The 15,000-nt window shown below is 34.2% G+C and overlaps 1 protein-coding gene across 2 annotated transcripts in view; it reads right to left on the bottom strand.

The window, feature by feature from the left end:
• e (nonribosomal peptide synthetase ebony) overlaps positions 1-15,000 on the bottom strand; it is a 76,169-nt gene that overhangs the window by 37,593 nt on the left and 23,576 nt on the right. For both annotated transcript variants that reach the window (XM_068378583.1, XM_068378584.1), the window contains exon 2: positions 956-1,154. In XM_068378583.1, the coding sequence (XP_068234684.1) occupies positions 956-1,122 (167 nt within the window). In that variant the 5' untranslated portion in view covers positions 1,123-1,154. The remainder of the gene's footprint in view (positions 1-955; positions 1,155-15,000) is intronic.

Below are 15,000 nucleotides of genomic sequence, written 5' to 3'. Positions count from 1 at the left end.
AAGTTAGTCGTGTTAATTACATTTTTGTTTGATACATAGGAATGATTTGATAATATGAATGATAAGAGAAAGTAATAACAATAATAGCTATACTAATAGTTATTTTGATAATGACAGAACCTCACACAGTTTACTGCACATGTTTATTTAGCATAGTTACTTGCACTCCCAGAATAATAAAACTTTCTAACACTTGATATTGCTGAATTTTCTATTTTATTTTTATCTTATCTTGTTTCCCAAATATCTATTTTTTTCTTTTTAAGGAACGTTTTCTCTTGACAGAACCAAACCACTTCCACGCAAACTCTTGTCCATTGTTGCCATGTTGACACTACCTCGTCTTTGCTTCGTTCATAAACATAAACAGACAATTCAATTTCCCCTTTTGTGTGTGATTTATGTAATTTATTAAATGAAGACTCAGCCCAGCAGTTGTTGAATGGCTAAACACAAATATCTGTCTTGATCTTTTGCGTATAGTAATAGATGAAATTGATAAATATTGAAAAGTTCTGACAAAAGAGAGTAAGCGTCTGTCATCTAATCCATGTAAAGTATTGCAAAGATAACCTATAAGTTTTGTCTCTATTGACCTTAGTTTTAAATCTGACCACTTGCGTTTTCGGATCCTTTTCAGTTTCTTGTTCTCCAAGTTTCACTTTTTCGGACTTATTATTAACCTCAAAATCACTCTGGGGATTTCAACCATGTTTTTCACCTGAAAACTGGTGGGTCCCCTTTTCATATTAAAAAACATCTTCTCCTCACAAAAATCATCTTGATTAGGAGACCCTGAAAATCTCAATGACCTTACCGCACTTCCACATATATTGTTTTAATTATCATTATTAATATCTAAGATATTTTCAGATATTTCTACCAGAACTATAAATCTCAACCTAGATTAAATTTAAACATAAATCATTTTGAACCAAAGAATAAAAAGACTCACCTAGCCAGAGCATTTGCATTTCTGTTGACATCGCTGTAGGTAAGCCACGTTTCTTGACTGGCATCTTTGAGTGCTGGTGAGGTGGGGCGTGCTAATACCGCAGACTCAAACAGTCTCGGAAGGGCTACCACTTGGGGTAGATGACGAATCGGTCCCTCCAAAACCATTCTTTATCCTTGTGTTTGTCTTTTGGAAGATGCTGAAAGGATAATATATATTTTCAGTATTATTATTATTGTTATTATTATTATTATTATTATTATTATTATTATTATTATTATTATTATTATTATCATTATTATTATTATTATTATTATTATTATTATTATTTCCCTATGACTATAATAAAGACAATAGTAATAATCCATATAGAATAGATTGAAATATCAATAGTTGTATCTTTTAGGCAATATAATCATTCATGATACTTTACTTTGTTCATATACAACAGTTTAATCATGGGATTGCAAATTATTTTTTGATAATAATGATAATAATAATGATAATAGACCTGGCAATAAAATTCAGTATAATGACGGCAAAGTTTAAAAGTACACTGTGATGAATTGAGAATTTTATTGAAATGATGGCAACTCAAAACCATTAGACCATTTGACAGAGGCTTGTCTCCAGACCCTGGTGTACCCAACTAGGGCTGAACTTTAGATTACAAATAGAAAAACAATCACTCAAGGTGGATATTTGTAAACTACCGAACACCCCTTATAATACTATTGTATTGTCCATTTGGAGATTAATTATAAAAAAAAATCATTGGAGTAATTTTAGTATTGAATTCCACATCTACTGTAGATTTAACTAAACTCGTATTGAAAAAAAGGTAGAGTACCCCGGATTCACAGTATAATTTCAGAATACATGTGAGTGCAGAGATATTATAAACTGAAAAGGCTAATCAGATGCTTAATAGAACAATGGTGTTTACTCACAGAGGCCTCATCCAATCCTTGCGGGGCTATTTTGAGAACTGAGAGCTTCAAGAAGCCATCCGCTTTTCCATATGATAAAACCAATAGAAGAGTAAATGGCGGTGGTCAACGCTTCAGATTAAAGCTCAAAGGGGATATATCGAAAGTAAATCATTTGACACATCTGTGGAAATGCGTGCTCGTTATGTGATATTTTGGACCAGGTGATTCCACACGTAAAAGTGGTAACGGTCCACAGATGTGTACTTACTGTATACCTTACCTTTAAGGGCTGTTTTTCCGGTCCTATACAGCAGGGAAACCTTACTCTCTACAGGACCTCCACAGTCATTTTATCATGTTCGTTCTAAAGTATTCAACATTCCACACCGCATATTGCTCGTTTATTGTTAAATCGTCACTATCGAAGCACTCACAGAACAAGAAAATCTTCAGTTATTATTATTATTATTATTATTATTATTATTATTATTATTATTATTTGCTTAGCTACAACCCTTCTTGGAAAAGCAAAATGCTATAAGCCCGGGGGCTCCAACAGGGAAAATAGCCCAACAAGGAAAGGAAACAAGAAAAATAAAACATTTTAGGAACAGTAACAATATTAAGATAAATATTTCTTATATGAAATATAAAAACTTTAACAAAACAAGTGGAAGAGAAAAATATAGAATAGTGTGCCCGAGTGTACCCCAAGCCAGTGGAGATGGTACAGAGACTATGGAACTACCCAAGATTAGAGAACAATGGTTTAATTTTAGAGTGTCCTTCTCCTAGAAGATCTGCTTACCATAGCTAAAGAGTCTCTTCTACCCTTACCAAGAGGAAAGCGGCCACTGAATAATTACAGTGCAGTAGTTAACCCCTTGAGAAAAGAAGAATTGTTTGGTAATCTCGGTGTTATCGGGTGTATGAGGACAGAGGCGAATATGTAAAGAATAGGCCAGATTATTCGGTATATGTGTAGGCAAAGGGGAAGTGACCCGTAACCAGAGAGAAGGATCCAATGTAGTACTGTTTGTCCCGTCAAAGGACCAGATAACTCTCTAAAGGTAGTATCTCAACGGGTGGCTGGTGCCCTGGCCAACCTACTACCTTGAAAACCTTAATATCTTCAATAATTCAGATGTCTCGTAGCAGTCATGGTCTATCTATACACTGCGTCTAATTATGGTCTATCTATGCACTATCTAATTATAAAACCAATCGAAGAGGAGGGCTCTGATAAGTCATCGATGGCCATTAACTCATAAGTTATTACGTTTTTATGTTCAGAACTTTCTCTTTGCATTTTATTCCTAAATATAAAAGTTGAATTAGTTTTTGTTTGGTTTAAGGGACATCAGTAGAAACAAACGAAAATCTACATTAAAAAAATTTTCCAGTTAAAATCATTTACGTATAAGATTTCATGAAGAGATTTTACGCAATCAGGTCTCGATGTCATAACACTAAAATAAAAGGTCTGTAGACTTTGCTATCGTTCCATCGGCTCTGAAAAGTTCTCTAGGTTATCAGGAATTTAGTTCATACGTAACTTTTTTTCGAATATATTGTTTATTTCAAATATACTAGAGTATGTAACTCTTGAACAACTACCATAATTAGTCACTTAGAAAAAATCGAAGCATTGCCAAACAACCAGTCAGCATACAGACAATTATATTCTACTTAGCCAGCTATAAATAGGTACTCTGTTGTAAATGGTGGATGAGGACAAATGTCCTCAATCTTAGTGCTGCTTTTGATAGTTGTTCATGAACTGCTACTTAATGATTTACGGTCCATCAATATTAAAGAGGAATCTTCAGAGTATTAAAAAGATGAATGGAGAAGTATTGATTTAAAGACTCAAGATAGAGACGACTGGCGAAATCTAGATGAGGCACATTGCGTCGGTGGGCGTGGGAGGGGATGATATATATATATATATATATATATATAGATAGATAGATAGATAGATAGATAGATAGATAGATAGATAGATAGATAGATAGATAGATAGATAGATAGATAGATAGATTGATAGATAGATATAAAATGCTTTAATTTATTAAAAAAAGAATCTGTTTGGTTACATAACAAAGTAGTGTCAAGAATGAGATTTGAATAAAATTACTAACCTAGCAGATCTTGGTTGACAGAAACTACTGTGTACGAATTGGAAATTCTTATGCATCATATGACCCATTAAACAGGGGGGTGCCCAGGGAAGTGTATTAGGTCCAATCTTGTTCTGTATATGGGTCTATCAAAATACTAGATAGGCATGAAGTGAAATTTAAAGTATTTGCGTATGATACACAATTTTACTTCTCCATAAATGACATTGATGATACCGCTGAAACTTTAATTTAGGTTTTTACCAGTGCAAGGTAATGGATGACAATTAAACAACTAAAATTAAATTAAATAAAACGGAGTTCATGGTGGTAGGAAAGAAAAAACTTTAAAAACTTGGGTGACATCCATGTAAATATTGAAAACAACCCGGACTCGATATTAACTAGAATTCGTGACCTTGGGGTATCACTTGACTGTAATTCGTCTCTCAGTGCTCAAATAAATTATGTAGTAAGAAACACGGGATATCACCTTAGAAACAGTGCTCTTGTAAACAAGTATCAGGATGAATATTCTGTAAAAAAAAAAAAAAAAAAAAAAAAAGTTGATAAAATGGAATATTACCAGCACTGGCTACGGTAACTCCATCTACTACAACCTACACAAAGTGCAATTTAAGAAATTACAAAGCAATAAACAGAGGAATAAGACTAATAAAAGGTGTTCCGCACGAGAAACGATTACTCCTATGGTAATTGAATTACTTTGGCTGCCCATTAATCAAAGCTAGAATAGCATTTAAGATTGTGCAATTACTCATCAAGTTATCAGAACCGGATGTCCAAAATATCTAAGAGAATTGCTACATACTGTGCAGCAAACAAATCGTGTTGACACGAGAATAGTTACAGATTGCAGGTTCTAGTCATCTAGAGATTTGATATATACCAGACATCCGAAAGACTGGAGGTATTAAGGCTTTTAAGAAGAACTTGAAGACTTTCTTATTTTATAAATGCATCGATAATGTGGATTTGACGATTAACGTAGAATACGCTGTGTGATACTCTAAATACCTAAGAATGTATACGATAAACGGATGTTTTAGCCTCTGTAGTGGGTAGGGTATCCCTGTGTGATAGAACCAGGTAAACAGAGGTAAACAGCCTTTAAAGTAAATCAAGTAGGGTAAACGCAAAAAAAAAAAAAAAAAAAAAAAAAAGCGTTGGATGAGTCCTGGTTAAAATCATGATAAATCATTAGTTAAATTTTTGAAAAGATGAGAAAAATAATGAGGGCATGGCGAGAGAACTCAAGTGGCTGAATTCTCCTGAAAATGATGTACATTAGCGCGTAAGTAATGCTCCAATTTGTAAAGATTGTTAGTGCTTTGAAGCACAGATACCAAAAATAACGAACGGAAACATGGAAACTTGAATTGTTTCCCAATCTTTTTCAACAGTGCCTTCTTGACAGCCGATAACACCATCAAATCTTTATTAAATATTAGCATTTTATACGTAATAAAACGGAATAAATACCTAGAGATTATTCCGTTTAACTGTTTCATTAAACAAACCGAATCAATTGATGGAGATTTTGAGTAGGATGATGAACGCAAGTATAACATTGCTGAGAACAGACGTCGAAATTTACGGCCCCTATAATTTCGTAATATCGTATGATTAGGATGTGCAGTAGATGGGGTATCCTTATCTTATTGTTAATTCATTGTAATAACTTTAAAGTGATACAAATAATTTTCAACGTTATGGCATTCTGTAATTTTGATTACGCCTTCATACAGTAATTACTTGTTAATAATGGGATCTTTGGAAGTAACATCGATTTACAACAGCTTTCAGTTTTATTGAATGCTGTTTTTCCCCATTTTCACTTGATTAGACAATAAATTGAAATAAACATTCAGATAATATTAGTAAATACTTGATTACTTGGAAAAAACTGTTTGACAACGTGCATGTTTCCCTCTCCTTTTAGAAGCTAACTGCGATTTAAAGTCAACCGGGCTCTACTCTTCTCTACTCTCTCAAGTTGGACGAACCTTGAGCCTGTCCTTCTTAATCAAGATCCAGCTACCAAACAGAAAAACAACCAAATTCACAAATACAAAAAATACCGCTATTTACTGTAGAGTATTATCTCGGTGTATGTACTTTATTTTTTCGAGGATGAGGAAACAAAGACCTAAGTAAATTCGAATTAGGAATTTCTGTAAGACTTGAATGAATTGTTATTTTGCAGTCTTTTTATATCTTATTCATGTTTATATCATTTAGTCACATATACAGATTTTTGTTGTCCTTTCACATCAATACTTTGCTAAACACTAAATTTGACATTCTGAATTTAGATTCAGGTAATTGTATTGAATATGCTATTACACTAAAATCAAAAGTGTCATCAGACTTACGTGTAATTTTATCATTTTTATGGTAATACATGACTTTTCTATTGTAAACAAATGGAGCATCCTTCTAAATGAAATAGATGATGGTAAATGTTAATGTCCTGGTATGTACTGTATTTACAGCAGTAAAATCATGTCATCAAATATTTGAAATTTAAAGAAAAAAACAATTTGGAATGATCATCAAGCCCATCGTGGAATAGAGAATGAACCTGAGTTTATAGAAAAATGAAAGGACTCCCCCCACCCCCCACCCCCACCCCCACCCCAACCCAGCCCAGTACTCTCCCTTGTAATTCCACATTATCTGTACTACGATGTTGGGAGTTGTGCTTAACCATGTCTGTTTTAATCCTGCTGCAAACAATAAGCGAGTAAAGTATAGGAGTTAAGACAAGACTCTCTCTCTCTCTCTCTCTCTCTCTCTCTCTCTCTCTCTCTCTCTCTCTCTCTATTATTTAATCGTAGCTCGAATATCAATAGGCTAATTTTCGTTAAAAAAAGGTAAATAATTTTGACTGCATGATAAAGTTGATGTAGAAATTGGAAAGCTAATCTATTTTCTGAAATATTGAATTCCTAAAAGGTGATTCCTCATTGTAAAGATAACTACGAGCATTCCTTGGTTTTCCATAAACTCTTTATGCATATAATGCTCCGAAGGATATTGTTGGTCAATTTTAAATTGTAGCCTTTCCGAAGTTTCGAGGGATTTCCCACTTTCAAACCAGTACTGTCATGCATCGGTGTCTTTTCCACGAATAATATTGTTTATCTTTCACCCATTAAAAAAAAATAAATAAATAAAAAAAATCGTAAGAGCTTTCTTTCGTAAACAAACTAACGGATGGTGTGTTATGCAATTTCAGAGAGAAACTTCAAATGTTTGATAAAGGTGACAAAACAACAAAACATTCAGTTTATCAAAGGAAATCTCCCTCACGTTACAAAATGAATGATTGAATGAATAAATGAAATAAAAATGAATGAAAGCCCGAAGGGAGTGAGTGTGTCGGGACAGGAACCCCAAGGGAAGGTCACCAAAAGAGCTCTAGATTGGTCACTTCCCGGAGGCAGGAGAATACATGACGTAATGAAGCCGCTCTGGGCCAATGTCGGGAAAAGCTGAGGCGCTCGTCTAGCAGACGCCCCTGTCAAAGGGTCACACGGGATGTGATTTGATTGTTATTGAATAGCGACGGCCCTGCGGGACGTCAGGAAGATATTGCATCTTAATTACGAGGTGACTGTGGCTCGTAACCATCACTTCCTTTTCACTTTGTTAATTCTCTCTTGTGTCGGAAGGTATGAGGGCGGGGGGTGGGAGATCTAATCCGCGTTTTTCTCTTTGCTAATTTTAGGACGATTGGAAGGGAGGGGGCCTGCCTAATCACCCTTTTCTCGTGGTTTATTCTCTCTGTGTTGATTCGTACGTAGGCGTCAAATAACATTTCCTCCTGCACTCATTGGCACTCCTTTTAAAGTATTTTATCTGATCAAAACATAAATACCCAACATTTTTTTCACAAAATTCCTGGTCCGTGAGATTTCTTGATACTTCAGTTTGATTTGAGTCTCTGGTTTATCTAAGTATAATTTCGTCCCATATACATTTTCATAATATCACTAATATGTATTTCAAGAATTTTCCTCTCTGGTTGGAAGGTGTACATACTCAAATCAATGCCAGCATTGTTTTAAATGCTTTCAATCTTATATATGCAAAAATAATAACCTAAACTTGTTTGTTTTGGTGTAAAATGTAAATGAAACAGGAAATTTGAATCTCTCTCTCTCTCTCTCTCTCTCTCTCTCTCTCTCTCTCTCTCTCTAGCGCGAGAATCATGTATTACATCCTGTCACATGCAGTGTACCACAAATTGCGATTTCTTTCACTTATTGGAATCTCTCTCTCTCTCTCTCTCTCTCTCTCTCTCTCTTTCTCTCTCTCTCTCTCTCTTTAGTGAGCGAATCCTGTAATGCATCCTGTCTCATGTTAGTTACTTTACCTTACTTTACTTTCATGAAAACTCTGTGCCCTACAGCACCTACAAAATTTATTTGTCGAAAACATACGTCGGTATTTAGAGTATTATTACACAGAGTATTCGGTGCTAATTGTCAAATTCACTTTAACGAAGCACTTAGAAAGTAAGAAAGTCTAACTTCTTTTTGAAAGCCTTAGTATCTTTAGTCTTCCTGATGTCTAGTGGGAGCTTGATGCATAGTGGCCGCATTAGACATATATCTTGGCTGCAGTAACTTGAAACAATCTATAACTATTCTCATGTCGACACGATTTGCTGCCTCCTCTGTGTTTAGCAATTCTCTAATAAATTTTGGACAACCAATTTTCATGACTTTATGTGGAATTGCATAGATCTTAAACTATTCTACCTTTAATTAATAGGTACCCAGAGTCATTCAATTAGCATAAGAGTAATTCTGTATTGGGTGGAACACCTTTTATCGGTCATGCTCCTCTTTTTATTATGTTTTGTAATTTCTTAAGTTGCATTTTGTGTAGACTGTAGTAGATGGAGTTACCGTAGTCAATCATGGTAATAGAACAGTTTATCACAAGTTTCTTTACAGAATATTCATCCAGGTACTTCTTTACAAAAGCAATATTTCTAGGATGATATCCGGCGGTTTTTACTAACACTAGTAAGAATGGTTTAAATTCTTAGCGGTATCATCAATCTCATTTATGACGAAGTAAAATAGCTTGAACTTCACTTCATGTCTCTGTAGTATAAATACAAAATCAGATTGTGCCTAGTACACTACCCAGAGGTACTCTTCTGCTTGTTGGTTCATATGATGAGTAAGAGTTTCTGATTCGCACGCAGTAGTTTCTGTCAACCAAATAGTCTTTTAGGTACTCAAAAGCTTGATCTTCAGTACCCATGGACCGTAGATCATTAAGTAGCAGTTCATGCACAACTGCATCAAAAGCAGCACTAAGATCCAGTATAAAAAGATATCACATTTGTCCTCATCCACCATTTCAAGGAGATCATTCTAGGGTTGTGGTGGCCGATGTGGTAACGTCCCTGACTAGTGATCCCCAGACGTGGGTTTGAGTCCACTCAAACTTGATAGTTTCTTTGGTCGCTGCAACCTCACCATCGTTGTGAGTTAAAGAGGGGGAGTTTAGGGAGCCTATAGGTCTACCTGCTGAGTTATCAGCAGTCATTACCTGGCCCTCCTTGGTCCTTGCTTGGATGGGGAGGGGGCTTGGGCGCTGATCATATCATGTATATATGGTCAGTCTCTAGGGCCTTATCCTGCTTGATAGGGCAATGTCACTGTCTCTTGCCTCTGCCATTCATGAGTTACCTTTAAACCTTTAAACCTTTAAACAGAACATACACCTAGCTGTCTCTGTAGAATATTATTGCTTGTATAGTGACTGGTTATCCGGTAAAGCTTCGATTCTTCCTAAATATTTGTTGAAGAATTACCTATTTTAGCTCTTTTGACACATGAAGGATAGATTCGAAATACGTCTGTATGAAATCAAGACCTGATAAGTGAGAACAACTTTCAAAACTGATGTAACTATAGCCAAATTCTCAGATTTAGGATACTTATACTCATGAATTTACTATTCATGAAATTATGACTGCAAAACTAGAAAAGTTTTTCAGTCCTATTAATTCCGATATTAGCATCGGATCAATTGCATAATTTGTTTTCTTTACAGCCTCAATAATCCAAAAGAATTCATTTCTTATATTGTTAAATCTTGTTAATCTTATTTGTGCGTCTGGTTCAGTACTAATCTAATTTGGGATATCAGCAAAAGATCCAATTATTTCTTCTAATTTGTTTTTTAAAAATTCTAGAAATTCATCTACTAATTTTTGGTCACTAAAACCGTCTGGGTTCCTTCTTTCATTTCCATTTTCCATTATACCAATAAGAAGACGAAATAACTGATTCATGTCTGTTGCTGCTTCCCGGACTTTCTCTTATAGTCTTCAGTTTTATTCCTCCCTAATAAGTGAGTATATCGACACTTATGCACTTACAGATTTTAAGAGACTACTTTCCATCTTTTCTCTAGTCTCCCCATCGGAATAAGGAAATCTGTCTTTAATGGTTATAGTCTTCTACATCAATGAGCACATGATATCATATTCAATTATATTCACCCTATTATTTACAGTTATGAGGTAATCAACACACACAGTCTATACCGTGGGGAATACGGATAACATCATTTATTTTCTTAGTAACTTCGTCAATAAATGCACATATTACAGTAAAGATAATCTAAAAGCTATAGGCTTTTGCACTGGAGAAATAGTGACTTCTCTTCCACATCAATATCGGATAGAATATTCATTCCATCATCTTAGAATTAGGTCCAATGTAAACCTAGTCAAAATTGTTGCATAACCTACGTTATCAACATTTGATATGATTCCAATAGTTCACTAAAGACTCCAGCATCATAATATGATGTGTCATTTATCCAAAGATTAAAATCTTCACATATAACTAATTTCATTGCCATGTCAATCATCTCAATGAGTATACCGAACTCATCAAAAAAAGACATTAGCATTTATTCTCACAGGTTTGTGAACTATTTAAATAAATACTTTTTGTGAGTTTGTGTGTGTGTGTGTAAGGATTTTTCCATTGATTTAAAACTTGTCAAACTAGTTAATTTCTAATAATTTTAAGATTAGAATAGCATTTGAGAAAGAAAAGACCAACCTCCCATCGCCCCCTCCTCCCCCCCCCCCCCCCCCCCCCCCGCCCCACCCGCCGGCACGAACTTGCCCTTTCTCTGATTATGAAAGAAAGCATGTTTATTGCTGTCAATTCAGCTATCGTAGCTTTGTCAAAATCATTTATCAATGTTTTAGATGTCGTTAATATATCTAAAACGTTTCTCAGATATCAATTCTCTTATTTATATTATATTATTTCCAATTGATTTAATATTTACATAGTCGCAGTTTATGACGTTCCTAGTAACCATGGTCCGTATTCCCTGCTAGTCTCGTTACTCCATATCCATAGCTTTGCAATTTCTCTAATTCACTATATGATAATTTTTCTTTTCAATTTAGCGCTATTCATACATTTTACTTTTTGAAAGTCACAATCTTTGGTGTTATGATTTCCTGCACATTTCCCACACTCTTTATCAACATTCTTACACTTGGTCTTTTTTCAAAATGCCAATGCCTTTGACAATGGAATCAGGTGATCACCTGCTACCTACCACATATGCTATACTTGCCCTATGGCAACACTCCTTTGTCTCGATTATCATGAATAGCCTCTAGAATTTCCAGATCACATTTCTATATGATATGGGTAGTCCCACCGGACGCGCGTTTCCTGATAAACAGACTTATCTCGTCCTCTACATTCTGAATCGAATCCAAATAACAATTCCTATGATTCAAAGTATTTACTACATCGTCTTAATAACTGAATACATTGTACATTATTATTTTTGGTTTTAGGTTTCCTATGTTTCTCGTTTCAGTATCAGTAAGCATGTTCTCTGTCTTATTTACTACAAAAAAAATTTAAATGCTTTCTCAACCTCATTTTTATTATCAGTGATTTTCGTTGAGGCTTAAGTTGATTTAATTACTAGCATGTTTTTTTTCGTAATTTTGTCAGCATATGTTATTTTCTCAATTTTGAGAGGCCGTCAGAGTTCGAAGTGTTGAATTAATTGATTCAATATTCTTCTCTAGATTATAAAGTTTCTAAGTAAGATTATCTACCTTTGATTCAGTAACCTAGGTAGAATTCATTGAGTCAACAGCGACTCTCCCAATATTGTTCTCCAATTCATCAATTCTTGCTTCATGATCTCCTATTGTGTCTTCTCTCTCCTGTAGCTGTTATTGTTGTTTTAGATTGCCTGGCCCTCACGGCCTGGCACGGGCTCTTGCACACTTGCAGCCCGTAGGTTCTGTAGCTCTTCCTCCATTTGTGTGATTTTCGTCTCCAAATCTTTTTGTTTCTTCGTTGCAATTTTACCTTCATTTATACACATAGAACAAAGTCGTAGCATTTGTTCTTGCTAGTATCTATACAGAAACACTTCTTGTAGTATTAACCAGTACAACGACTGCATTCTATCCATTCTTTGATCTTCCCCTCTCCAGATCCACACGAGGGGCAATATCCGTCATGACGTAAGTTTTATTTTCACCAATGTTCCTCCATAAGAACACGACTATTTCAAAGTGTTTATCGACTAAAGTATACAAGAACAACTCAAAACACCGCTGATACATCGACACTCCATCACAGTGATTCTTATAGGGTCACCAAGGACTTCCAAGGGGAGCATAAGCAGAGTTACCAGCCAAACATTTTAAATACAAGTTTATTTTTGTTTCAAATTTTTCAGTTTACCAGAAAGTCAGTCAGAGAATTCTTCAAATAATTTTCGATTTTTTATAGTCTGGGAAGTAGAGCTTTCAGCATTAGTTAGAATTGATAGAAAAAGAAACAAAATTAATGTGCCAAGCGTCCGCTGATGTGCAATGAGCAAAACACCACCAAATGTTCCCTGACGAGTTGGCCAAAAGAGGCAGTATGACCCATCCCACTGATGTGTAGGCTTTACTAGCAAGTTTTAAATAGACCACTGGCTATAATCCACTTTATCGATTATATAATTACACACAGTTGAAATTGGTAACGTTGTCAAAAGCTTTCAATGAATATAGTCTTTTTCCCATCAGTGTCTTTTATTTTCAAATACTACAAAAAGATGGATAAATTAATCAATAAGGCGCATGTGTAATATTTTTAAGTGGTTTTAAGCCTTAATTAATTATATTAGTAGTAAATATATTATTTATTCTTGTATTGATTAGTATTGTTTCTAATATTTTCTATCAATGTAATTTGTATGATGCTGAAACTTTTTGAATAAGAATTGAGATGAGATATGTTTTCCTCCCATGTTTGTTTTACCGTTATTCTATGAACACTTATTTCATTGAAGTATAGTATAGAGCAGAATTATAAAAATCTAACAGCAATAAAACAAAAATCTATCATTAATCCTTACACTCATATTAGCAATGAAGTAAATAGTATACAAATAAACATTTTGTTTATAGTTGGCAAAAACTCAAGCAGCAAGGTGGTCGCGGGATCTACAGTATGCAGGATGCAAGGTAAAAAAGGAAAAAAAAAAATAAGAAGCACTACTCTTGCACTCCAATTCAGTTGACTTACTTTTTCTAGTTGTGTTCAGTAGAAGTGGAATGTGACTCTGAAAGCCTTGTAATAGATTTATAAATTGTGGTCAAATTTTGTATTATGTTCGTCCGTCTTTATCAAGCCAGATGACTATTGTTTCATTCAATGACTGCCAAATTTTTTGTTGAATTTCGAAAAATCTAAATTCTTTTCAGTTTACCAATCATGCTCCCGTCAACGTCCCTCAATTTTTCAGCCCAAGAAAATACATGAATGGGAAAAATATTTACTTACGAAATAACATTTGGACAAATAGAGACCTCGATGTGTCCTGTCAAGCATTGTATAATCTAAGGAAATTCTATGACATGGATAACCCTGAAAAAGACCATGTATGTAATAAAGTGCCTGACACTTGTGTAACTTAGAGGGAATTTCTATTTTTTCAGCTAAATTTTCGCTTTCCCAATTACCTCTAATGATGACTTTATATTTAAATTCTCAGTAATTCAGAAGGCTACATAAGCGCGGGAAGTTAATCTATGTTGTGTTGTAATACTGTGATGCCCTTGAAATGGAAGGGCTCTCCTACCCTCATTATTATTGTGGTAAATGTTAACATAAATGCGAAACATTATCAGAAAACAAATGTAGTTAGCGTTATAGAATTTATAGAAAATTGTTCCTTTTTCTTTTTGTAGACCCAAGAAAATTGTGAATCAGCTTTGGCTTTCAGATTCTTCGATTCGTTTTAGAATTGAGATGTGATACAAATATTAATTCTATGCATCTGTTCTAAGCAGGAGTTTTAAATATATCAATGATTCTGGTTTTTAAGTGCAACAAGCACACTTTAGTTTAAGTCTCCATTACCAGCAGAAAGTGTGTGTATGTATATGTTATAATATATTCTTTTATATTATGTGCAATCACACTCCCAAATTACATATTACATACTTACATGGTTATATCATAACTTATCTATCTATCTATCTATCTATCTATCTATATATGTATATAGATACATATATATATATATATATATATATATATATATATATATATACAGTTCATACACACACGCACACACATATATATATATATACATATATATATATATATATATATGTGTGTGTATATACATACATATATATATATATATATATATATATATATATATTACTAGCTAAGCTACAATCCTAGTTGGAAAAAAGGATGCCCAGTGAGGGAAGGATATAAGCTACATGAAAGGTAATTGATAAAAGATATAAAATATCTCAGAATCAGTAAAAGTGTTAAATTAGACCTGTCATATATACAAATGAAGAGAGATTTATGTCAGCATGTATGTTTAACATAAAAACATTCGCTACAAGTTTGAATTTCTGTAGTTCGACCGA

The sequence above is a fragment of the Palaemon carinicauda genome, chromosome 8 (assembly GCF_036898095.1).
Source record: "Palaemon carinicauda isolate YSFRI2023 chromosome 8, ASM3689809v2, whole genome shotgun sequence".
Lineage (NCBI taxonomy): Eukaryota > Metazoa > Arthropoda > Malacostraca > Decapoda > Palaemonidae > Palaemon > Palaemon carinicauda.
Note: the sequence above shows the minus strand (reverse complement) of the source record. Positions and strands in the feature narration are given on the sequence as shown.